General features: G+C 41.6%; 1 protein-coding gene across 1 annotated transcript; it reads left to right on the forward strand.

The window, feature by feature from the left end:
• The first annotated feature begins 925 nt into the window (after positions 1 to 925).
• fli1 (Fli-1 proto-oncogene, ETS transcription factor) lies at positions 926 to 25,199 on the forward strand. The gene is given in 11 exon segments (XM_063906593.1): positions 926 to 1,347; positions 6,124 to 6,335; positions 6,659 to 6,813; positions 7,814 to 8,017; positions 14,591 to 14,659; positions 21,185 to 21,244; positions 21,576 to 21,635; positions 21,822 to 21,830; positions 21,833 to 21,868; positions 22,029 to 22,055; positions 22,058 to 25,199. Coding segments are annotated over 11 exon segments (1,350 nt in total). The 5' UTR covers positions 926 to 1,329; the 3' UTR covers positions 22,558 to 25,199.
• Positions 25,200 to 26,125: the final 926 nt, after the last annotated feature.

The raw sequence follows: 26,125 nt of genomic DNA on the forward strand, positions 1-26,125 counted from the left end.
CCCATATCAAATTTGACTTTCTTGATATTGGATAAATGATTGGTGGTTTGCTAAAGCTTTTAAAAATCAATGAAACAAATCAAATACAATCTTGGTTAGAGTGAATTTCCCGTGTTACCTCTAAATCTGATCTACTACTTCATGTGCATTTCTTTTATTGTAAAGCAATATCACTGAAATGCTATATCTGCTGTGAAGATTTCTTGCAGTGTTATTGGTCTGGTCACGTTCAGAGCTGGCTCCATGTCTAGCATCTGCACCAAAATTATGCTTGAATTGATGAGGGCAATTTCATAGGACAGACGAAGAGGAAAGAAAATACCTATGTGGGGGTGGGGATTTTTTTTTTAGGGGGAGTAGGGAGAGACCTTTGAATAACTATAGCAAAGTCAATAATAACAATAACACATTTGAAACCCTTTTTACGCCCTTTTTGAATGAGCCTTTGTGGATAAAGGCTGTATTTCATCCATTCACTCCTGCGCTGAACAGCAGACGCACACGTGTAGAACAGACCCTCAGACTGTAGTGCGGTTAGGAGCTGAATGCTTGGTTTTATTAATGGTGTCTCAGGAAAACTTCACAGAGAGCTGTAACAAAAAAAGACAAGGTTGCTACAAGTCCGGCCATAGGTGTTCAGGTTGGTCTCCTGTTTTGATTTAGAGCTCCATCAGCAGAGGAGAGAAACATCTGTCCTGAATGAAAGATAAACTTTATTTTAATGTAAGACTTTCACTATGAAATATAGGGTAACATAGAGCTGATTTAAAGAGGGATGGAGGCATGGCCAGATGCAAGTCTGAAGTGTAGGCGGGAACCAAAAGGGCTCTAAAACATGGGATCACATAACTTAAGAGTGTGACAGTAAAAAGTCATTCCTCAAAACCTCAGTTAAATGTGTCCCGAAATATCTCATAACTCGGACAAAATAGTAAACCCTTCCACACCATCTGTGACACTACTGGGAAATCAAAACACAAGCCTATTCTACAGCAGGCTACAACAGCAATGGCTGTGCACAACGCAGGCAGTCATCCTGTAAATATTTCCGAGCAGAAAAACATAACAGCGGAGCGAACACTCAATTGTTTTCCCTGCTTATCTCTCTGGGACAGTATCCTGCTTTTTTGAAGGCAGGGCTTTCGGTGACACACAGCTTCCTTCTCAACCTTCTCAACAGTGGTGACTTCACTTCCCAAATTTAGAGGAAAGAAAAAACTCAATCCGGTAAAAGTGTCTCTTTCTCTCCGCCACATACCGGGGGCTGGAATTAATTCAGGAGCGTGTCATGTTTGGGATATTGTCGGAGTCCGCTGAAAATTGCGCAAAATGGACGGAACTATTAAGGTAAGGGTGGAGAACGGGGTGTATGAGTTTGTGGGAGACTGCTTTTTCGGAGTTGCGCCTCCTTTTTTAAAGCAATGGGTTGAAATGCCCCTGTTTGTCGGTCTGTGAGCTGGAACCTCAAATCTGACGACGATGAGCGGCTTTTTTCTCTCTGTCTGAAAGCGGTAACCAGATTTCCTCCTTTTTCTTTGAAAGTATCCACTCTGTTTTTTTTTAATATGCTTGGTGGTTTTGAGGATACGCTACGGTTTGGATTCATAACTCAGAATATCACGCTTTGGATTTTGGGGACCAAGCGCACAATTACGCACGTCTGGAAAGGCAAAAAGGAGTGGCTATTTACTTAAGACAACATGATCATGTACTTTTAAGTCTAAGTTATTCACGATTTTAGTCTCGGCAGCGGCGATTGAGCAATAGCGATGACTGGATGTACCGCTGGATACGATGTGTCGAGCTGCGCAACAGCGGTGTGGCACATCGCCCGGCTCGGTCCGAAGATCCTGTCGTGGGTCATAAAAGTGTGATGATTTGGTATTTATACAAGAAATAACGCCTCTGTCTCTGTTTTTGTTGATAACTGTAAGTTCTCTCTCGCCGCCACAAAGAGAGTTTTGTGAAAGTGTAAGCAAAGCTGTCATTTAGTAACTTCATGCGGGATTTTGCAACAATTAAAACCCACAAGCTTCACAATAATACCTTAGCCGGCGACTTGTAGAGTTGCACAACTATTTTGAAACGGTTTGTTGGTAGTCAAGAGCACTGGTGTATATTCGCTTTTGCTACTGGCCCCCGACAGTCAAATTCCAGATGCAGTATGTCTGCAGCCACCAGATGTTGAATGGCAAGTCCCCGTTCATCCTGCACGCGTTCAGTCTGTGTCCTCCGGTTAGCAAGTGTGAGCTCACAAGAATGCAGCGTCTGCATTTACTCGATTGTTGCTGAAAAGTAATGCGACGTGTTTTCTCTTGGAACTCTAAAGTAGCGGGTTTGTGGCGGCTGGGTGTGGTGTGAGTTTTGGGAGAGTGTAAACGTTGGCCAGACAAAAATGTCAGGCTGCATATAGTCACTTAAATCCCGTCATTCAGCGCTCACAAAGCTGTGATTGTTTGTTTCGGGGGTGAAAGCCATGCTGCAGGAGGACATTCAAGTCTCAGCCTGGATTCCTGTAACAAAGCAAGGAGTTGTGACAATTAATGTAATCATAATTGAATCCTTGGGTGTAAATGACTGGCTGCTAGCTGCATTCATGCACACTAAAAGAAAGGAAGGGCTCTCTAGCCATGAGAGCTTCCTGCTCCACACAATCTTTTCCTGACAGGTTTCCTTTTCCTCCTTAAACAAAAGACAGGAATGCCCCCCCCCCCCCCCCCCCCCCCCCCCCCCCCCTGGGTGGCTCCTGCTTGATGGCTGTGTGTGAACGCCAAACAATCACACGTGCAGTCTGGATGTGGAGCTGTTGCAAATGTCCAGTCTGCGTCGTGACGCATTTGGAGAGATGGACTTGGTTGATGTAAACAGAATAGAGGTGGCTCCCAGCAGGTGTCACACTCGCACAATGCTTGTAATAGGGCCTGGAGCAACTGAGCCATGATTTATTTGATGTTTTCCCCCCTTTGTCTGTGGCAATGCAGATATTTATATACAAAGTATTGCAAAGATAGAATACAAACCTTACCTAATAATGTAAGAATGTTTTATCTTCAAAAGCTGTGTGGACGTTTTTGGGATCATGTTCAGAAATGGTACTGGAAATTCATGATTGTCTAAGAGAAGTCAATTATCGTGGGACATCTTGAGACAGACAGAAAACTGCCTCTCACTGTGTGTGTTCCATGCAGATACTGCAAAGAAAACATCAACACTGATCTGTCATCGTTTTAGCTTTCTCTACAAAAGAGTGGTGTTATTCTATTTTTAAAAGAACCCACTGAAATCTTGATAGGCACACACCACTTGCCAATCATTGTTTCAATTGCACAGGATGATATGTCACTGTAAATATAACGTGCAACAGTCCTAATAGCTCAGTGAGGCCTTATCAGACCGTAATGAGACATTCCCTCACTCTTCTACACTTTATCATCCGCAGACTGGCTGGTGTGCTCTGCTCAGATAGCCAGCCCTGCTGCCAGGGTTCAGACTTTGATGGATCCACTGATGAAATCCTGGAAATCTAATTTAGGCGAGATAGATGTATACTCCAAAGAGTTTTATCCACCCACTAACCTTAAGAGTAGTATGTTATTGAAAAAGTAAAAGTTATTTTTTTTATGTGGCATAGACAAAGCTGTTTTTGTCTGCTGCCTGCTCTTGTGTCTAAGCTGTAACACATTACATATCTCAGTACCCTTACTTTAGATACAGAGAGTAGTGGGTCAGTGGCTTTACAACAGAGGGCACTATAGTGCAATTACACATTGAGATAAGTTTGGCAATATGTTTTAACACTCACTTTCTTTTATTATATTACTTTTATCCAAATGAATGGTTTCAAATGTTGATTGAAATTATGTTTACTTGAGGAAAAGCACCAATTTAGTGGTGTAAAGTATATGCTGCAAATATTAGATCAAGTATTTTCATATTGATGATATTTTTTGACAATAATACATTAATTTAATGAGACAGTTTAGACATGCTTCTGTTTTCTGTTTGAAAACTCGTGCAACTTCTTTTTATTTAAAAATCATAATAGTTTTATTGTTGTCTTGATAACGTATACAACCACCAAAAGGGACATAAAGGCATAGAGGTGGTGATTATTGGATAAGGGAAACTTTTGTACGTTTTTCAAAAAAAAAAACCTCTCTGCCATTTCTTGATCTTTGTGGTGTTTTGGCATTGGTACATACGGCATACAATTTTAATGTCACACTCTCGTGGTACCCAACCAAAACTTTTGCTACAAGAGACATTTACCTTCCAAACCTCGGATCAGTAAAAAAGTTTTAACTTGCATGCAGCTTCTCAGAATGGAATCAAACTGAAGTTATCGGAGATCATGAGGATTTTGCTTTCATGAAAGCAACATTTTATGGAATGCAAACGGTTAGAAATGTGAAATAATGATCAATGAATATTAAGTAGTAATTTTCCCCCTGAAGCAGATATGTGGCATTTTGGAATGAAATAATTCAGTCCTCTGGAATTAGACACGTCTCTGTCTAAGCTGTGCCATCAGATCCTATCAGATCCAGATGTGCCTCAGACCCCAGTCTAATCCTTATAGCAGAAGCATATGACTGTAATGATTTCACTTGATATTCTGATTTATTGTTTTTTCTTGATTATTGTTACCAATGATGGAAGGAACAATTTTAACAAATGCAGACTCATGAAGTTATTCTTAATCAGTATCCCCAGTCTGTGCCAGCCCGAAGTTGCCTGGCACCCATTCTGAGCTGGTGACATTGCCCGACTCTGTTCACTGTCTCAATATTGAGGGACTTCTGTATGGTAAATGTATTCCACCAAGTACAGAACCCATGCTTTACTCCCAAGACGTTACACGAGGAGGATGTTGGAAAGCACGTAATATCTTGGCCAGCCGCGAGTGTCTGCGTTTGTTTTCTTTAATAAACTTACATTGCTCCAGCTGAGCCACAGCAGAAGGGTCAGTGTATCCGTGACCCCCCCTGCTTCTGTTGAGTCTTCAGCTGTGGGGGGAAGCCCAGACAAGACAGACACAGCATTGCATGACTGGGGATTTTTTCGGTCCAATGTTAAGTATCATAATGCACGAAACGAAAATGAGTACACTATCACAAATCTTTGAAATTTAGTATGGAACATCGGTGAGCATTTAAGAAGCCATTATGTTGGTTTATTTGTAAGCCAGTGGGCCATTACTGTTAGAAAAGCTTATTGACTGATGATCTAGTAAACCAGTACGGTTGTAGGTGTCTTACTCCATTGGGGGCAAGATTGAAGTCATCGTAACATCAACAGGAAGTTACAGATGCTACGTGGGCTGTATACACAATCTACTTAGGATCCCAGACTGCGATATGACTCATAACTGCACATAATTGTTGTAAACAAAAAGTAGACAAGAGATTGAACATTTGACATCACAGGTTTCTGTGTAGTGTCAAATGAAAGCCGAGTTCTATCTGCTCATGTTTGTGAGTTTATTCTTATCATATGTAGGCTATTACATAAATATGTCTCCCACCTTGAGACATTTGCTTTATTGCCAGGAGTCAGAGGAGAAGAATGCATACCACTGTCATATCTGTCTGTTAAATATGGTACTGCAGCAAAGAGAAAGTTAGCTTAGCATAAGCAGCTAGCCAACCCTCTCCTTAAGTAAAATAAACCACCTGCAAGCACCCCTTAAGCTCTTTATTTGATGCATACTGTTTATGTATTTTTTTCAATAGAACAAAATGTGTTTTTTTAACACACGTAGAACCAAAAACCTCAAATGTGTTGACTGAGTCTTGTCAGAGGTGTAATAAGTTATTTTACATTTGGATGGAACTAGACTAGGTGTTTTTCCGAAAGCCAGGCTTTATGCTAAGCTAACTAGCTGCTGGCTGTAGCCTTTTATTAAACAGACATACTTAAGATTGGTTTTGATCTTCTAATATAACTCTGCATTTAAAAATACAAGTCTATTTCCCAAACTATTGAAGTACTTTAAGAGTGTATATTGTTTATTTTGGATACAATCGGCCTACATGAAAGACCAAATAATAATAATAATCATACGCTAGTATTGTAAAATGAGTCAAGAAAGACATCCTAATTATTTCTTCTTTCCACCTACAGGAGGCGCTATCAGTGGTGAGTGAAGACCAGTCCCTATTTGAGCCTCCATACGCTGCTGCTGCCCCTCTCCCCAAGACAGACATGACTGCATCTGGCACACAGGACTACGGCCAGACCCACAAAATCAACCCCTTACCCCCACAGCAGGAGTGGATCAACCAGCCAGTGCGGGTCAACGTCAAGAGAGAGTATGAGCACATGAATGGATCCAGGTATGGCATGACAACCACTTCCTTACATTACTTTTTGTTCAGTGAGATATGAGTTTTTATCAATCTTAAATAGATGCATTGGACAGTTGTTTGTCATTAATAAAGCCGCTGCTATAAATGTTATCATTTGTCATTCAACAAGCCATTTATTTTATGCAACTAACCTTCACTTTTTTGCCTCTAATCTTCAGTAGACTGGGCCCTGGCCTGTGTAGGGCTTATGTAACCAATGCCAAAGTCAATGGCTGGAAAAGAAAACCAGCAACACCCAATTTATCTGCTGATAATATTTTTACAACTTTCTTGTATGTGTGTTTTTGTAGCAGGGAGTCTCCGGTGGACTGCAGTGTGGGTAAATGCAATAAGCTTGTCGGGGGTAACGACGCATCTCAGATGAACTATGGAAACTACATGGATGAGAAGAATGCCCCTCCCCCCAACATGACCACCAATGAACGGAGAGTCATTGTTCCTGCAGGTATGTTACAATTAAAATGTGTGTCTTCAAACAGTGAATCTGTATATTCACTGCGTACTTATACAGGTGCTAATTGTTATAGGTGTTTTTCAGTGCTGCTGCTGCGTTTACAGACAGAATCACTCCTCTGTTTGGGTATAATTTTGCCAATGCTATAAATGTTTTACAAGTCCCATTTCTATTTAGCTGGGTTGTGGGGCAAAGCATTGTTCCAAAGTTGTACGTCACTCGTGGGAGCACGGCTGAATGCATGCAGGAAGTGATGTCTGTTTGTCCGCCAGACCTATATATTACTTCACTAGTCTCACAAATGTGATCTTTTATAATGTAAAATAACAGCATTCAAGAAGTAACAAGTGCAGTTTAAGTGTTCTGGCTTTTGGAAAAGTTATTTTAACATGTAAGCTGATTAGGTTGCTAGACGTAAGCCAGAGAGCAAAACACAATGACTGTACTTTACCAAAAATGACCACATGTTATTTATTTCATTAAAATCGAATGGAGCCGTGCTAAATTTTCCATTGTTAGGGCAATACAAATGTAAGTGCTAAACTGATGCAAACGTCCACTCATCCATTACCCTAATAAGATCTCCACATGGAGGCCACTCCTAAACCACAAGTGGTGAGTTTGGGGTTTGGCATCAAGATTGGCTGTGCAGTATATGAAATTTGGGTCAAATCGTACTTGCAAATGTGATTGAAAACATATTCCATAGTTTGTACATTCACAGGAAGGGATTTCAGAGCGTACTCTGTGGAAGATTATTTACCTGGAACCTAATATGAGTCATCTGGCAAATCCTATTCATGTCGATAAAACAAGACAAAGAACTTTTACAGCTTTCTGAGCGAGAGGTCTGCTACTGATTCAACATTCTTTTTCCAATTTGTTCATTGCCCCCCTCCGTTTACCTCAGACAGATATGAGGATGTCACAAATGTCCAACATTTATTATGGAGTAAATTATCATCATCTCTCTTCATTTTTCTCCCTGCAGACCCCTCGTTGTGGTCACAGGATCATGTGCGCCAGTGGCTAGAGTGGGCCATCAAGGAGTACGGCCTGTTAGAGATCGACACGGCCATGTTTCACAACACGGATGGCAAAGAGCTCTGCAAGATGGGCAAGGACGACTTTCTTCGGCTCACCACCATGTACAACGCCGAAGTGCTTCTCTCTCATCTCAATTACCTCAGGGAAAGTAAGTACACTTTTTGCAACAAACATATGATTATGAATTAATTGGTTATTTTAACAACTACTTGAAATTTGATTGATGATAAAAAACAGAGCAGTTAGAATACATTTTAATTCTGGACAGTCATTTTGTAGACTGTTGTAGACTCTGCTGTTTGTGCTTGAGTTCAATTCTGCACTGGCATCCAACTCTGCCAAAGAATCAAGTAAAAATCTACTTTCAGTCACAACACAAGCCCCTTTTCATACTTTTCTCTACTTTTGGATGAGAAGTGAGACCAAAAAAATGCCAAACCCCAGGCAAATAACATGACACTTTTCTTTTTGTCACCGCACTATACTCACATTACAGTAAGAAAAAACAATGAAATAGCATTTACTGGAAACTCATTTTCTCCAAAATGGCTACAAAGTAGTAAGCAAAGCTATGGAAACCGAGGGGGTTTCTCCCCCTTATCAAGATAACCATCAACTACATCCCCCACTTGACTCTGCTGCGCCTTATTCCACATGTTCCACAAAGATGAAGCCCAGGTGCATTGCCTCAGGAATCACGCTAGGCCTGTGTGTTCAGCACAGCAGAGAAAGTTGATCTGCAATTTGCGATGGAGGCAACTAAATTTGAGCTTCTAACCTTTGAAGAGTTCCTCGCTGCAATCCATGCTTCATATGTTTTGCCTGGGAAACAAAGCCAGTTTTCTGAGGCAGTATGCAAATTGCATTTTGATATAAGATGTAACATCTGGCAAGGCTGCTGCTTGGAATACACAGAGCTGTGTAGTTGAGTAGGTATGTCTACTGTTTCCGATTAAAAAGACATATAGGAGCAATGTGATCGTTGAAAAGTGTGTCCCTTCTTTGAAGTCTTCGCATTCTGTACTAAGCATTTTAAGTGTTGGTTTTGCTGCGGCTGTACAATATCATGACACCACGCTGGGTGGAGTGACTGATGGCTCAACTATATTTAACATTACTCCCAAAAAATTGTGATGGGCCTCAGCGTGATGTAATGGGAACTGTATTTTGTGGGTGTCAACAGTTTTCTCAGCGCACAGGGTCTGGGCAGAGAGAGATGCTTGTCATGAGTATAACAGCCTCATTGTGCAGAGCTGCAGCGGGTGGATCTGTCTGACCGCCACTGGGCAACCTCTGCAGAGCAGTTTTCATTATGGCCATGGGCTGCGCGACTTAGCCGCGACTTAGGCGTGCTGCACCGCGACTCTGCCCGTTGCTGCCCTGTTTATGATTCAGACCTTGTGTGTTTTGGAGACAGAGGAGATGTCTCGGGAATCCTCTCCACTTGCCCAGTTGAAATTGCTTTGGATCGGTTCCCGACAATCAAAAAGATGAATGCTGCCGTCCCGTGCCTGGACTGACTGAACTATTTAGGGGCCGTTCAGGGAAGCCAGCAGTGTGTATTATTGACACTGAGCGCCGAGGGGCAAGAGGAACCATGTTAGTAAATGAACGTCTAAGGGAGACTGAGGAGCAGAAGGGTTGAGGCTTTACGCAGACCCTGCAGGGCTGATGGTTTGGAAACTGAACCCGCTCTCTCGTTTCCCTGCAGCACAAACAAACACAATCATAGACAAGGAGTTACACCGTCCAGAGAATAGACCTCTGGCTTCACTCACAAAAGAGAGTTGGAGCTGAGCCGAGCTTCCATAATACAGAAAAAAGGAGAGGGAAGGGAAATACTGAGCCAAGCCCTGGAAGTATTAGTGATTACAGGTCATGTGATGTCTTCCTCCAACCCCAATCATTCTCTTACTAATACATTACCCCCCATCTCATCCAAAATTGTCCAAAGGGCAACTGCAATCTTTTATACACATCTGTCCGCATTATGTGTGTTTTTCGTTCTGTTTATTGAACCTCTGATTAACATTCCTCAGAGTCATTAAGCCCTGTACGTACACTCGGCACGGGGCAGGGACACACTTCCCCACCCTACAGCCATACCATAACAAAACATTCCTGCCACGTCATACGCAGAAATATCGCTCAGACGCCCACACTGGTGCAACCGCGGGCATAATCTGAGCATCTGTCTGGCTACCCAGCTGCTCGCAGTAACAAGGGTAGTTGCCCAAGCATTATTTTGGCCTCATTGTTGGTCACTTATCCAGATTTTTATAAGTAATGGCCGCCCGCACCCCAATGTGCTTTCAATTTGGGGTGCAATTTGAGAATTTGTTCAAATTAGTCTGTCAGGGAGGGACCGCGGACTGTTTGCTTTATCGCACCCATGTAGGTCGGTTTGATACCACATGTGCTGGAAACGGAGCGGAGCAGAAAAAAACCTCAGACAATGAAAGACCGTATCCTCCGATGCACAGAGATGTGAGATGAGACGGGGGGGAATATGAAAGCGTAGTGAGGAGGGAAAGTGCCGAGACAGAGAGCTGACAGTGGATCTAAAAGCAGTGGATAAAGAGATATTGGATGATAGATTTTACAGTAGTTATTTGAGGACATGAGCAAGATTGTGCGAGCAAGAGGAACAATTATGTGAGGTAGAAAAATAAGTCAATGAGGGGGAGAACTGTTTTTTCAAAGTGTGTGGAAACGGTTCGAGGGGTCATGATTGAGTGTCGTTGGAGAATAGCAATAGTTCTGTTTCCCAGCTGTCGCCCATGCTTGTGTGTCTGGATGGATTTACAGCGAGGGAGTCAAGACAGACTGAGAGAGAAAGAGAGAGAGGGAGAGAGTGATAAGTCTGGGCTTCTGCACCGCTGCTCCTCGCTCAAGAGTGGGGGACATTCTCGAGCCCTCAATAGTTTATACAGACCATAAACATCTGGGCTCGAAGGCTGAGTAGGGAAAAAGGAGGTCTGGAGAGCTCTTTTCTCTCTCTCTCTCCCCTTTCTCCCCTCACAACATTTTTATTGAGCTCCCTTTGCATTAGTTCCTTCTATTGGCAGATTATCACTGGTGCACAGGGGCTCAACAGCCTGGCTCTGCGCCCTTTACTGTTAGCAGTCTGCTGTTAGCCACCGTCACAGAGCAGTCTGTGGCTGCTCACTTGACTGCTGGGGTTCAGCCACTTAGCATTACAGGAACGTATGTACATATCACATTAGCATAAGTGGGGGTGGATAATAAGCGGTTGCTATTCATGTAAACACTGAGATGAGCTCAGCTGTAATTGAAGCTAGCTGCTCTGAGGTGCATAATAATTATGCTTGCAAAACAGTCGCCAGATTCGGTAGGAATGTTATTTTTGGGCAAAAACCTGGATTTCAGTCAGTGATGATTTTTACCAAGGTCCCTAGATTGACTGTTTTTAATTTCTCCCAACACACCCTACTAACATGTCAATATTTCTGTAACATCCTGTTCATCACATCCACTTTCAATTGGTCAGGTGAGTTGAGTTAAGAAAGTCAGCAGGGTTTGACTCTGATTGCATTCGTTATGCAATGTATTCTGGGTAAGGGTTGGGGTTAGGGTTGCAATTTATTCTGGCCCTTTTCTCACCATACAAAGTTCTTAAAGGTTTTGTAACTAAAACACTTGGTAGAGATAGTGACTTTTGTTTACGTGAATAACTAAAAAAACTAAAATGCTTACCATTGGTACCAGATATGATGTGAACATTAATCTCTGTATCAATTTCACACACCTTGTTTGTGTCCACCACCTCCTATTTTTTTCCCTTTGTCATAGCTATAACAACATAGATCTACTATCACATTTGTCCTGTCATTTAAGGAATCCAATCCCATTACATCATGTTCATGTGAAGACAATCTCATCTGCCAAGTGTTTTTACGTATAGCATTCATGTTGGACAATTTTACGAGAAAAGATGTATGTCAAATGCCAAAATTCAGTGTCAATGAAGCTATAAATGCACGTTTATGTAGCAGGGTTGAAAGAAGGCTGAGGGGATATATTGTATGGGGTCGAGCATTTAATCCCGTGTTCGCTTTTTTGTGGGTAATTTAGGTTTTGTGGCTTAACCACACCAAACCTTAACAGTAGTGGTGGCAAATCATGGAAATTACGAAAAGTAATTGACAAAGAAAATGAAAAATGAACTTGCTCTCTTTTTGGGGTGTTATCGAAGGATGGACGTCAGTTTGGTCTCCCTTCAATTGACTGGACAGGTGGCTTGTAAGGTGGTTGGAGGTGGTCGTGGTGGGTACTGTTGAGCCACATTTCTTGAATCATATGATTTTCCCCAGGGTTGTAAGAAGCCCCTTTGTGACCTTGGTGCTTCTCCACAGCTCAGTTGGATATATCGCAGCACAAACCTTTTTTTTTTTTTTAAATACCTTTTATCCGTCAGCGCTTTGCATCTTCTAAGGCATTGTTTATGATCTGTTAGTGTTAAGTATCGGTCTGGGCTGAGAACATCCTTTCCTGTAGAATAACAGAGGTTGCTCCCAAATGTTGTGCTGTTGCGGAAAGGCTGGAATAGATTTGAAATAAATACAAAAAAAATGTATTCATTTCATTTGTAGTCAAATTCCTCAACACTGCTTACAAACATTGTCATTTTCACAGTTGGGGTGCAAGCTGAGAAAACACTCATGAGTTGTTTTGAAAGGCAATGACTAAAAATGTTTTATTTTGGTGTATATGACTTGTTGAAAACATTTCTTATCCACTATGAAAGCTTGGTATGAAGGCGGCCACCAGCAGTGTTATCATATGGCGTCAAAAGGATCCCTTACTGTTGGCTTTAGCTTATTTAGCCGTCTTGAGGTGACAACATGCCCAAACTGGGTTGACTGGTTCCCTCCATTTGTTGACAAAGCTCAGACCACATGTATGAGGCAATGGTATCACATAGCTCCACAGAATAAACAGCAGGGGCCCCTGGTGGTCAATCACAATGTTGAGCCCTCAAAGATCTCTATTGGCGTGCAAAAACTGGAGTACAAGGCCATTTTGAAAGAGCCATTAGTCAAAGGAAGGAGAGAAAAGAAAATTGTTTGTGGATGTTATGTAATCTAGCAGTCACTGTGCAGATGTGACTGGAGAGGGAACCAGAGAGAATGAGGGTCTTAAAGGCTGAGTGCTGGCCATTCCTCCCACTGTGCTGTCAGATTACCGGGACGTGTTTGTTTTCTCAGAGAGGAAGAAGCCGTCCAAATAAATAGGCGGCACAGCCAAGACTCGCTCAACCAAACTGTCAGCTGTGGTGTCTCTCACTCTCTCTCTCGTACAGCAGCCCTGAATTGCTCTGTGGGATGGTTTTGAGGTTTTCTCAGCAATACTGCCTGTTTGCCTGTCTGGGTCAGCCCACATATGTGGCACACAGCAGGAAAAGGGTTAACAACCCCTTCCTTCTCCTTTCTCTCCCTCTATTTTCTGTCTGTCTGTCCATCTTTCTCCCCCATTGCAAAGCTTTTGGTGGCTCGCTTGCCCCCGTGCGCGTACACTCTGCGTGTGGAATTATTTTTGTACGGGAAGCTGCATTTGATTGCTGTGCAGGGACCCTGCCTCATACAATGGCTCCCCTGTTCTGAGCCCCCCAGGTTTCTAAACTAGACCCAGAGCCTTGGGGGTGCCGTGGAGTAGCTAAAACTCAAAGGGGTGGGGTGTTGGGAGGTTAGAATACATTTGTGGAGCCCCCTCCAGCCACCCCCTAAAAAAACAGACCCCTAGTCTGCCATCATGGGCCCCTTCATCCCCCCAACTTTACCGCCAGCAGCACAGCGAGTTAAGTAGGGATCCTGGATTACATTGTAAGAAAAAGCACATCATAAATTCATTTTTGCTTTGGATTTTTTCAGTTTGGCCCCATTCAGAAAAGGTATCTTCCTCACTCAGCAGCTCTCTGTAGCTGTCTTGGTGCTAAATCTTAACACTGCCCATGCAGTAGCTGCTCTTGTGTTTTCTCTGTGCATTTTTGGCTCTGTTTTTCCACTCGCTGATTTATGCCTGGGGGCAGCTAAAATTAAGAGAGCATTTTGGTGCCGCCCAGGGTGCCTGTGTAAGTGGAGGAATGCAGTGCAGAGTTCTGCTCCATAAGGTGAAATGAATAGGCAGCCATATGCAGACTGTTGCCTCTCTGACTTTATTATTCAGGAATCAGGTTTGCAGTTAAAATGCTGACAGACTTTGGGGTTTTTCCTACAGTTAAAGGAGTGACTGTCTGCTGGATTTGCTCTTTTGGGACTGGGTCTATGTGTCATAAATTATTTTCTCTCTGACAAAACAGGTACACAATTTAACTAAGTAAATTCAGTAATTGAGCTGAGCCTTGTACTGCCACCTGCTGGCTTTCGTTATACCTTTTGAGGTTTTTGTCACAAACTTAAAGGTAGGGTCCACCAGGGAAATGACAATTTACTTTACAGTTTATTTATCTGAGAAATATACAAATTCACATCTTAAATTACTCAAAAAACTAATAGAAAGGATAACTTCCAATGCTGAACTATGTATTTAAACTGTGTACTGTTAATGACTGCATGCTTCATGAAATCTTCTGAAAACAAGCTTATTTTTGAAAGGTTTTTATGCTTGTTTTTGGATTTTGTTTTTTGTAATGCATTTACATGATGCTGGATAAGATATTGTTTTGTCTTACTATGCTCTCTTTTATCTCACTTTATTACAGGTAGCTCATCATTATCCTACAATACGCCATCTCACACAGACCCATCCCCGCGTCTGGCTGCCAAAGAGGGTAGGGACTACTATAACCTTGCTTTATTGTATTGTGTGTGTGTGTGTGTGTAGTATTTGGACTGATGAGAGGCTTAAAGGAGCACAGGGAGAATAGTCGACTAGCTAAAGATAAAGACAAGAATGGGAGTAAAAAAACGATAGGGCTGAAACCATGAATTCAAAGTGTTAAATGAAATGATACCCGTCAGCTTCGTACAAACACAAACATACACAGCATCCACTTGAGAATACAGGCCCTTCACACAAATCCAAATCACATGCATTTGCTGATTTCCACAAACAAAGCTCTGCGCAGGTGTTCCTTTTGTGGTGAAATAATACGAGCTACTGCAGACCGTGCTATTCACGGCTACCTGGACGCTGTGCATCAGAGAGGCCGTGTCAGAATAAAGGCGTAGTAACAAAAGTGGGCTGATGAGTTCAGTCTACAGCAGCAGGGGTGAGGACAGATACTGAATGTGGCAATTATCGGAGAGAAGGCGTGCGAATGACAGAGTGTGAATGATGTTTGTTAGAGAGACGGGCATCAGGGACAGGTGCTGAAGCAAGTGTTCATGTCCTAAATATGGCGGGAGATCTGATTGGCTGCTTCAGACCGGACTGCAGATAAGGAGTGTGTGTTTACTACTTTTATTGCATTTGTGTGTAAACGTTGGTTAATGGCAGAAGGGATGATTGTAGGTTAAAGGGAGAAGAATCAGATTCAGAAAGAGAATCAGGTTTTGGTGTGTAATGGTGCACACATAAAAACAATAGAGGGAAAAAAAAACAAATATATAAATATATATCTAAAGTATGAATATATACAAAAAGAAAGTAGAATGTGCATTAACAGCGTATACAGTATGTACTAATGTGTAAATGCACTTTACTCTGTAGGAACATTGTATAAATTGGAGATTCTTTCGCCATAATAAACTCCCCAATTGTTATTTAGCACTTTTACACATTTTGGACGACAACAACCATCTCCAGGAGTTGCACTTTCCTTTATAAAATGTATTTTACGATATGAGTATGGAATTCAATTAAGAGTTTCACACTGTAATATACCGCTTAGTCTAATTTTCAACCAATAACAAATGCCCGCTACATTATTTCCGGTTATTTCACCAGTTTTGAAATGCAAATTCTTGACATTAGTCGATTTCTATTATTAAGGACATTGTAACTGTTAACATTGACACTTCTCTATCTAAAGGAAGATTGCCTTGAACAAATATTTTAGAAGTGAACATCAAAGTAAAGGACACATTTATGTGGAGTTTTCTTTACGTGAGCTGCTTGGTGATGGTTTTTCACAAGTTTCTTATGATCCAAAAGAAAATCTTTGCGGCAGTCAAATGAGACATATAGCAGTGTTGGTAATTTAGCACCAGTAAAATCATTCTTCCAAAAAGCCAAGCTGAGTTTCTCAGAACAACGCCCACAGCGGCTCTGAATGATTGTCTCTTTCCTCTGGATACCTTTTCACTCTACAAACATTATTTTGTGCTGACACCACACCAGCTAGACGAAGGGTGCAATGCGTATCTGTGCAAATCCTTTACATCGGCCTTATGGTGTCACCACTAGAGATGGGAGACAGGACTGCAATAACAGTGATAGGCTCACTCGCAGGATGAGGGGCCCTTTCAAGGCAGCAGGAGAGGAAACACTAAGTCTGATAAGTGTCCGAGAATGCCCTCCGTCGCTCTCTATCTGCCCGGGTGGTGAGCGTTAGCAGGCCGAGTTCTTGTTCTCGCCCGGCTTCAGTACCAATAGTCCAATGGGCAGGCCCGATAAGGTTCTGCTCAGTCACCCCCTGAACTCGCTCTTCCTGGTTCTCAGCGCCAGGTATTTGGACTGGCAGGAATACAGGGTCACTCCCTTCAACAGTATTTCCCTTTCACAAGAGGTGACTTCTATTACGGGCTCCTGAAACACTGACACACACTAGTCGTGTCCCGTGATCGTGGACAACGAATAGTTTTCTAACAGAGGGAAGTCTCAAACAGGGTGGCTTTTCAAGGATTTGGAAGTAATGTATCAGATTTAAACCATCCAATTTGAACATATACAATTTGTTTTAATATATTTTGTTTCCTCCTAAAATTGTGCAACTTGAAACCTACTTTAATGTTACTTTCATGCAACATTACTGTAAGGAAATACATCTAAATTGGAGTTAGGAGTTTGTGACTCAACAATAAAAGAAACCTTCCTACAAGGGAAGCCTTTATCAACATTTTCTCAGATCAGCTTTGCCAGATGTTCCAGTTCATATTGCCTTTCGAGAACAGTCAAATACCGCACCGGCTCTTTGGGGTAGAGTAAGCACGAGCATGCAGCAGGAGACAACCCTTAATCTGCTCCAGACTCTGTGGTGTAAAATGCAATGTTATGAATAAAAGAGAACATATAAAACACGGAATGCAGCAGCTATGAAAGGGTGTGTGTGTCCGTATATGTGTGTGTCTGTGTGTGTTTGTCTCTCAGTTTGTACCTTGGGTATTTGACTACTTTGTGCCTGTGGATAAGCGTGTGTGTGGCTCTCAGTGTGTACCATAAGTTTTCAACTACTATATGCCTGTGTATAAGCGGATTTGTGTGGATGGGTTCCTGTATCTCTCACTATGTGTTACAGCATGTGTTTCAGTGTGTATTTGTGTTGTTTGTGGTATTGTCTGGCTGTTACGAAACAGATTTTTCCCAGAGTCTTTGTACCGTTTTCATTTTCTAGCTTCTGTTTTCGTTGCTGCCTTTGAAATTTAGGAATTTAATAATTTGCAGCAAGGCCGCTCACATTCTCCACTGCTTCTCACTGAAATAGGACAGATGATGATTCACCTCTGTGAATGCATTTATTCCACTGCCAAGACAAATTGGCAATACAACTTGAAGAGGGACATTATGTGTACAAGCTGTCCTCAATTTGCTTTCCTTTTTATCAAAATTAATACAAAATAAATGTTCCATGGAAAATGTAAACAATAGTGCTAATAATGTTGCCTTTAACTTAAAGAATACGATTTCTTCAGCAGTGCAGCATCTTTTTACATTGATGCTTCTCTGTTCTGATGCACCAACTGAGTCTAACTCCTGTCCTTTGCCATCATTCCTCCAGTTTATGGCTCCTTCCTCACACAGATGACTTTTAAAGCACCTGTATTATGGGTGTTAAAAAAAAAGTTTGCCCTGTCTGGTCCCTCTCAGCTGGCTCAGACTCCAGTTGAAAGCAATCTACGACTCGACCATCTACCCGTCCTCTATTTCTCCGTCCATCTCACCCTCTCTGCTCAATTCTCCTTTATCTCTCTTTCTTGTCTCCAGCCCTCTTTCTCTCTATGTCTCTCTGCCTCTTTCTCCCTCTGTCTAGCGCTCAGGCCTTGTTTTGACTAACTGGTCCTGCAGCCGAAGTCTCCCAGGAGCATGCACCACACCCCAGACCAGAGTGGAAACTGGCTAAAGTCGCTGTCAGAGCGAGGCCTGGAAAAATGAAGGAGAAAGGGTGGGGTGTGGAGGGGGGGGGGTTAGCAAGAGGCGGCTCAATGTGCACATTTGTGTCTGTGTCTGCGTGGCTCGCTTGCCCTGAGTACCCCCGACCTCTTGGGCTTTGCACATTATGCATCTGCTTCCCTCTTCCACTTCCCTACCCTTTCATTCCCTCCCTTTCAGCCCAAAACAGATCGGTTGTATTGTTAAAACCCCTTGAATTGTTTCTGGTGTTGCTTCAAACTAGTTCTGAAGGTTTAACTTATTTAGTTTTCATCAACACAATTTTAAAATGTTTTACTGGACATGTCTTCCAGCCCAGTAGCCGGGTTGGCCGCCACTGTTTTCTTTTCAAATTCCAGAGTTGTGTTTCGTCTGAAATGTTTTCACTCTCTCTCTTTTCTCTTCGTTCTCTTTCAAGCCTTTTTTTAAGCACTCTGTCTCCATCCTCATTTGTCTGTTTCTCAATACTCTCTTTCTGTGACTCCCTCACCTTCTCTCTCATCTCTCCTTCATCCATCTCCATGCTTCTCCCCCACCACGTCCTCTCCTGCTGTTTGTAACCCCTCTCTGCACGTATGGAGGTAGCCCCGTTGTGTTTTTTTCAGGGTGGTGAAGAGTGGATGGAGGGGGGGAGGGGGAAGGGGGTTTGGGCTGGCGGTGAGTAGAGGGGAAAAAAAGGCCAGTAAAACAAAGAGAGGTTGTCTGCAGGCGAGGCAGGCAGGAAACGCAAGTCTCCCAGGACTCTCCCCCAGTCACTGCTCCTTGGCTATCCTGCCGGCCCACACCAGATTGAAGCTGACAGCGCCGCTGAGCCACGGCAGCCCGCTTGTTATTTGTCCCTCTTCTCCCTCTTTTTGTCTTCCACTCTATTACACTCTCCCTATGATCATATTCTAATGTATTCACGGTTTTGTGGCTGTGTTTCATATCCTTGAATTTGACCTCGTACATACGTTTTAGTTACGGTCACTTTTAACTTGACTTTGAATATCTTTTTGGTTTTAGTCACAGAGATTAGAGCCCCTCTTGTGGTCTGCAAACAAGAGTGAGCACTTTGCTGAAACCTGAAGGGTTGAAAGTTGAACATTTGGAAAATAGTGAGGAGATCCATTGGTCCTTATGCACCAGAGGATATTACACTAGCACTGAAGGAAAAACAAGGCAACAAAACATCCTTTGCATGTTTTTTTCACCTCTTTATTAGAAGATTACAAAATGATGCAACACTTATAGAGCAGAATATCAGGCGAACTTCGTTTTTATGATAGCAGAGGGACTGTAATCTTAAAATCAGTTGTGCTTAAGGAAGAATAAGGGGTTTCAAATGATGTATCTTATTATGGATTGTTTATTTTAGGAAAACCAAGAATGTCCTGAACCACAGGAGGGCAGTGTTGTACAGTGTTTAGAGAGGACCTTACATGAGGTGGAAGCTGATGATAAATGTTGTCACTTAATGTTGCTCTGGTGTGGTTGCGTAAAGTTATATTGCTCATTACAGCAAACACAGCCCAAGTGTGTTGTTATGGTGAGGATGTTCATTTGTACCTGAGACATAATCGCTAAAAGCCCTTCCGCTTTTTAAGTAAATCCTTTTTGGAAGTGTGTTTTGCTTTCCAAATTGATGGGATTGTCAGATAACATAACAAACTAAGCTCTATAAAGTTTAGACAAATACAAAGAGATTTCCGGGTTTGTCAGTGTTTTTAATGATTGGTAGCTCATCAGCATGCCTGGGAGTTGAACGCACTGGTTAGATCACTTTTGAGAATAATTTGCAAACACATAAATATTCATGTCTGGAAAACAAACACCTACACACACAAATACGCACAGAGAATGCATTAAGGTTCAACACACTCACTCACTTCAAAATGATATAAAACAAATATTCAAATGATCTCTTCAGATTGATAATTAATCCTGCATGTTTTATAAAAGAAAAAAGCTGCACTTTTTAAATGTTTGACAGAAACACCTGGTACTATTTATCAGCCATGCCATGCTTGATATGCTTATGAGCAATTAATGATTAGGTGTCCACTTGGGTGTTGCAGGATTCAGTCAAACCACAGACTGATTGTTATATACACTCTTGGGAAAGGGGATTGCCTCTTGACTTTCTGACACCTTTATTTTATCCCAGCAACATCCTCAGTCATCCCCATTACATTGTCTCTGCCCTCTGTTAGAAACTCCTGACAAAAAGATTTGCAGGTCATGATAAAACTGTGAATAGCATGTGGCACAAAACACAGTGCAAAACCCATCTAGCTACAAAACGCATCATATTTCCATGTAGTCTGGCAACTGATAGAACTGTTTTAGCCCACAACAATAAAAAAACCCATCAAGGGTGCTGACCAGGTGCTCTATGAGTGTACCAAGGTGTTTTTGAGACAATGCCATGGGAAGAATACTGTTTTATCAGCTTGTGTCTGAGTAATTGATTGTTACTGGATGCTGTCCAGGTTAGAGTGTGCAGACACACAGCAGTTAGAACTCATGCAAACTGGGCCAGTTTGGCCCTTTGTCAAGGTTTCATAAAAGCTGCTTCTGTGGGGAGAGGAGTGAGAGTGGGTATCAAGTGCAAGTATTGTCAACGTGTATGTCTCTGTTGTACGTTAATTTGCATCAGTCCCTTTATTTGTGGTCAGAGTGTTGCAAGCTGCTTAACCAACTGTTCTCCGTTAAGATTGTGCCATCTATTAAATTTAAAGCATCACAGCGAGCCAAACAAAACCACATTGCCATGTCCAGATATCCTGTGAAGGGCATCTAGAACGTGGTTTTGATAGATTTATGGATGCCATTTGGCACTGGATTACCATTTTTTTTTTGCTGTGACAGTTGCAGTCTTGTAACAGGCTAGCACAAAGTGAGATAAAGTCCAACCACACAGCAACATTTAGAGATTGTAGATACACCAATTTCTGCTCACATAAATGACTTTGTCCTGATTTATATATCTTAGCCTCTTTGAAATAAATGTTTTTTATTTAAATATACTCAAACTGTGCCTTCCTTTGTTTCTTCTCATTGTCAGACCCTTCATATGACGCTGTACGGCGGACAGGCTGGTCAAACAACATGCACGGTGTCAAAGGTGAGGACGCAACAGTCATTATGTGTTTTTATCTAGACGATGAGTAGCAGTAAGAATGTAGGCTCCCCTAATATGGTGAACATTATCATATGTGTAGGTTCAAACATCCAGAATCTTTTCAACCTTAGTCTGTATCACACTATAGAGGCAGTTCCAGCATCCACAGAGTCTAGACGTGTGGGAAGATTACAGCTTCTGTTGTTAGAGCTGCCACTGCCTTATTTATTTTGGCCTTAGATGTGTAACCTGTATCTGTAGCCACCCTTCTTTTCCTCTCACTTTCTGTCTCCCCGTTGTCTCCCACTGATTGCTTTTTTAAATTTCTCTGCAGGTTCACCCGTGGTTCCTCAGAATGTGACCAAGTCCAATGAGCAGCCCAGACCTCAGCCAGGTAAGCCTAACCCTAACCCTTGTTTGAAAAGAATCTTGAAGTTATGTTTCAAACTCACTCCTTTGATTTATCATCATTATATTTTGTCATCAGTTGTTGCTCAGTTGCATGTTTAGGTCTCCTCATTACTGTGCGTCACCACAGTAATCAGTGTGTAGACCAACAAAGCTCTCCTTTTGTCCACAGATCCTTACCAGATCTGGGCCCCACCAGTAGTCGCCTAGCCAATCCTGGTAAGTCTTCGTTATAGGCAATAGGCAGATGTCATGGAAGTTTCTCCAATATATCCTTTAATACAGGCTAAATAATGAGTTGTGGCGCTGTGCACTGCTATAATGATGCTCATCTATGGTGTTGCATCTTTGATCACTGTTTATGTGTGTCCACCATCAGGTTCAGGTCAGATCCAGTTGTGGCAGTTCCTCTCGAGCTCCTGTCCGACAGCGCCAATGCTGGCTGCATCACCTGGGAGGGCACAAATGGCGAGTTCAAGATGACGGACCCAGATGAGGTGGCGCGGCGCTGGGGCGAGCGCAAGAGCAAGCCCAACATGAACTACGACAAGCTGAGCCGTGCGCTGCGCTACTACTATGACAAAAATATCATGACCAAGGTGCACGGCAAGCGTTACGCCTACAAGTTCGACTTCCACGGCATTGCCCAAGCGCTGCAGCCGCACCCCACCGAATCCTCCATGTACAAGTACCCCTCGGACCTAGCCTATGTGCCTTCCTACCACGCCCACCAGCAGAAGGTCAACTTTGTATCCCCACACCCTCCATCCATGCCCGTCACCTCCTCCAATTTCTTTGGACCCACCGCTCCATACTGGAGCTCGCCCACTGCGGGCATCTACCCCAACCCAAACGTTCCTCGCCACCCCAACACCCATGTGCCGTCCCACCTGGGTAGTTATTATTAAACCTTCCACTCTAATCATCCAATCCTCCAAAAATAAAGTCCACAATTGCTGACCTGCACACCCAAACGACGCAGAACCAATGAAGAATGACTTGATCGAGGCATCAGTCCTCTGAAGAAATTATGCTCCTAAATGAAGGATGATGAAAATTGAAGGAGAGTTTTTTTTATATATATATTTGTAAGAAAATATAAACAACTGGATGCTATGGTCCAAAATGGAATACTACTTACCTTTACCAGACTAGCAACTGTTTGTTTATGCTTTATGTCTAAGTCTCCTGTGCCTTTCTTTTTCCCAAAGCTTTTACCTTTTTAAAAAACCTCCCCAAAGCCAAAGCAGGACAGGAGAACAACTCAAGCCTGTCTCCCTCCTCGCCAAGCTACAGAACTAGACATGGGCCTTTTATTGATGGGTCTCAATCTACATCCTCCTCAGTACATTATGCACGTTACGCTTTAAGTATCTGCCTTTTCTGCTTGTCTACACCCTTGTTGGGGTTTCTTGTTCCCACCACATCTAGCCTTCTGTTTCCACTGTCTCCGTCTGCTCGTCTGTCCATCTGCATCTTTGTATGTGTGTGTGGAGAGTCTTCTGGAATTCGCTGGACAAAGAGGAGCTCTCAAAGAGATGGACTTTTCTCAGCACTGAATGAAATTTGGCAACTGGAATATGCCATTCACAATTTTATTTATCCTCCAAACTGGAAGGCTAGAGAAGAGTTAAACGCCAGAGAAAGAAGCGCTGTATGTTTTGCTGACCTGGGTGAATTCACTTACTTTAAAAGCTTTCTGTGTGTTGTGTGCAGAGTTCAAAATTGGCGACGTGTACAGTCGTCTCGAGTGTGCTGCGGAAGCTGAGTCAAGATTTAATTGAAGTAATTTGCAACAATAATTCAACCCAGGTCAGATGTGTTCAGGGGGCCACACACTAGGCTTTTAAATGTTTGCCGTGCTGTTAACCCTTCAGCCATGCCATTTCCAGATGTTCTGTTGCTCGACCATGTCAGTATTAATGTGAATGTTTTCTGGTTTGTGAAACACACGTGAAAGGGATCGCCTGCAGCAAAATCAAAATTTGTCAGATGTTTCCATTTTGTTTAATGAAAAAGTCCTTAATTTTAAACACCAAGTTTTCTGCACATTTCTGTATCTGAAACATGAAAGTGCCTTTTTTTAGATGTTATCTAGACAATAAGTCTGTTTTCTGTTTGGATTTGTTTTTTATCCCGAGTGTCTTACAGTGAATCAGCTTTAGTACATGGCACAATAAGAGACTTTGTCCTCACAGTGCCTTAACTGCTGTTTTATACTATATGTTTTCTTTTCATTATACACAATACAGCATTCAATCTTTTAATGAATTGTACGTTTCATAATGATCATATCCCTGTCTCACCAGAAATCTGACAATTTTTGATTTTGAAGTGCACTCTGTCAATAACGGCTGCCACAGTGTAAGTGAGAGGAGTGGCTTAGCGTTATGTCATGTTAGCAGACAGTAAAGCTTGCATTTTACCAGGGCTGGGTCCTAGTTTGAGAGCAGCATGTGTGTTTGAATGTTAGTTTCTCACTGATCTGAAGCCCAGCTAAAATGCACATGAATCTCAAGTCAGGATTTCATCATCATGTAAAAGTATCATGTCTAAATACATATCCATCTTCAGGTGTTCAAAGCTGTTAATAGCAAAAGTATTCCTTCAGAGTTACTGAATATGGACACTTGAAAATAAATTACTTGGGACTGAGTAGTTTAAGAACAAAAACCAAAAAGTATGACGAGATGAAACAAAGAAATCCTCAGATTCGCAAACGCTGTGCGTTTGTCAGACCTATTTTTTATTATTTTATAAGCATCAGTCAACTAGGCATTAAAGCAACTTACTGTATAAATTATGCAGAGTTATTTTCATATGTGACACAGTATAAAAAGTCAAGAGAATTAATACGAGTTGACCTCGGTCAAAAATGCAAACCTTTTAAGTCCATTTCTGCTAAGTAGTTTGTTCAGCATGTTAAACGTTTTATATCTGTACATTTGGGCAAAACTTTGTAACATTTTTGTTTTTCTTGTTACTGTTATTATTTCTGAAATTTGGTTGTAACATAAGTGTCTTTATGTGCACAAGATATTTTCATGTATTCCCAAAACCACAAATGCCTGCTTGAATCATAATCCGACAGAACATTTCTTTCTTCTACGTGATTAGGACGTTTTCCATTTTTAATCACTTCTTAAGTCAAATAGCCCTGGAATTAATAGCTTTTCATTAAACAAATTCAGGTATGTTTATGCAAAACAATACAAATACTATTACTATCCACCACCAGCTTCTCCCGAAAGTTTATAGCTTTGACAATAAAATAAAAAGGGAAATGGTTATTTGTAGCATGAAGAAATGGTTCCCTTAACCTCCATGTTTCACATGCATTATCAATGAAAAGGGAACTGTGCTACTTCGTATATGCAATGTATTTTGGATAACAAATATATATATATATATATATAAATGTGTATAATTTTTACAATTAACCAATGTATTATTATTATTTTTGTCATTCCTGCAATGTATGAAGTAATAGCTTTTGATAAGGAGCTTTTGTATAGGGAACTGTGACAAAATAAATGTTTTTACCTCTCAAGTTATCCTCCTTTTCCTGACTGGGGCTTCTCAGGATGAAAAAGACAGTCGTAATATTTTATTTAGTCTGAGCATTTTGTCGCTTTAAATGCTGTGGAGTAAAGCAGCTAATTACACATGTTCTTTCTTAACCTACATAGATGTCTTTGCATAATACTAGTGGTTTTGCATTAAGCTGGACATAAGAAATATTTACACCTGCAGAAACAAAACAACTTATAACAATTAAAAAATGACTGAAGTGAAGCTTTTTTTTACCTGGATTCAGTTTTACTTTTAGGAAATAAAAAGTGACCGTTTGTAGTTTTCAACATTATCTTGATCATCCCTGCAGGGCTTGTTATCTGATTGAAATATAATCAAAGTTATACACAAACTAACTATGAAAAGCTTGGAAATGTTGCAGGTTTATTAGGTACAATGCAATGTAATACAACAGCACTGCAATAATGCATATCTTCATAACGGTTATAATGTTCACCTTTTTGTAACTTGATTGAATGTAGCTTGATAATTATTAGAGGGTAGAATTGTTGGATTACATAAATGTTGCTTAAAATATTTTTCAACCCCAGTCAACACAAAATAATTATGATAAAATGCCTATGTTGATTTCCGCTTGGTGAACTTAATAAACTAGCACTAACCGTGTTTTATTTCAAAGTAATTCAACTAATTCCTTTCTGGTTGTTAGACAAGGAATAGGAAGGGAAGCAAGCTGCAGTATTATAACAGGCTTCCTTTTTGTGACGCAATATTTTTTCCACGATAATTACAAGCTACATTTTGTCATTGCAAAAACAGTGAGAAACCATGTTTACACCTCTCTTCAGTTGTATCAGGTTTGTATGTACAAGTCATTCAAAGCCACAAGCAAATGAAGAAATTGTAGTTGTGTGAAAGCACTTTGGGCTGGTGCACATCAAA

Source organism: Eleginops maclovinus, chromosome 18 (assembly GCF_036324505.1).
Source record: "Eleginops maclovinus isolate JMC-PN-2008 ecotype Puerto Natales chromosome 18, JC_Emac_rtc_rv5, whole genome shotgun sequence".
Taxonomy (NCBI): domain Eukaryota; kingdom Metazoa; phylum Chordata; class Actinopteri; order Perciformes; family Eleginopidae; genus Eleginops; species Eleginops maclovinus.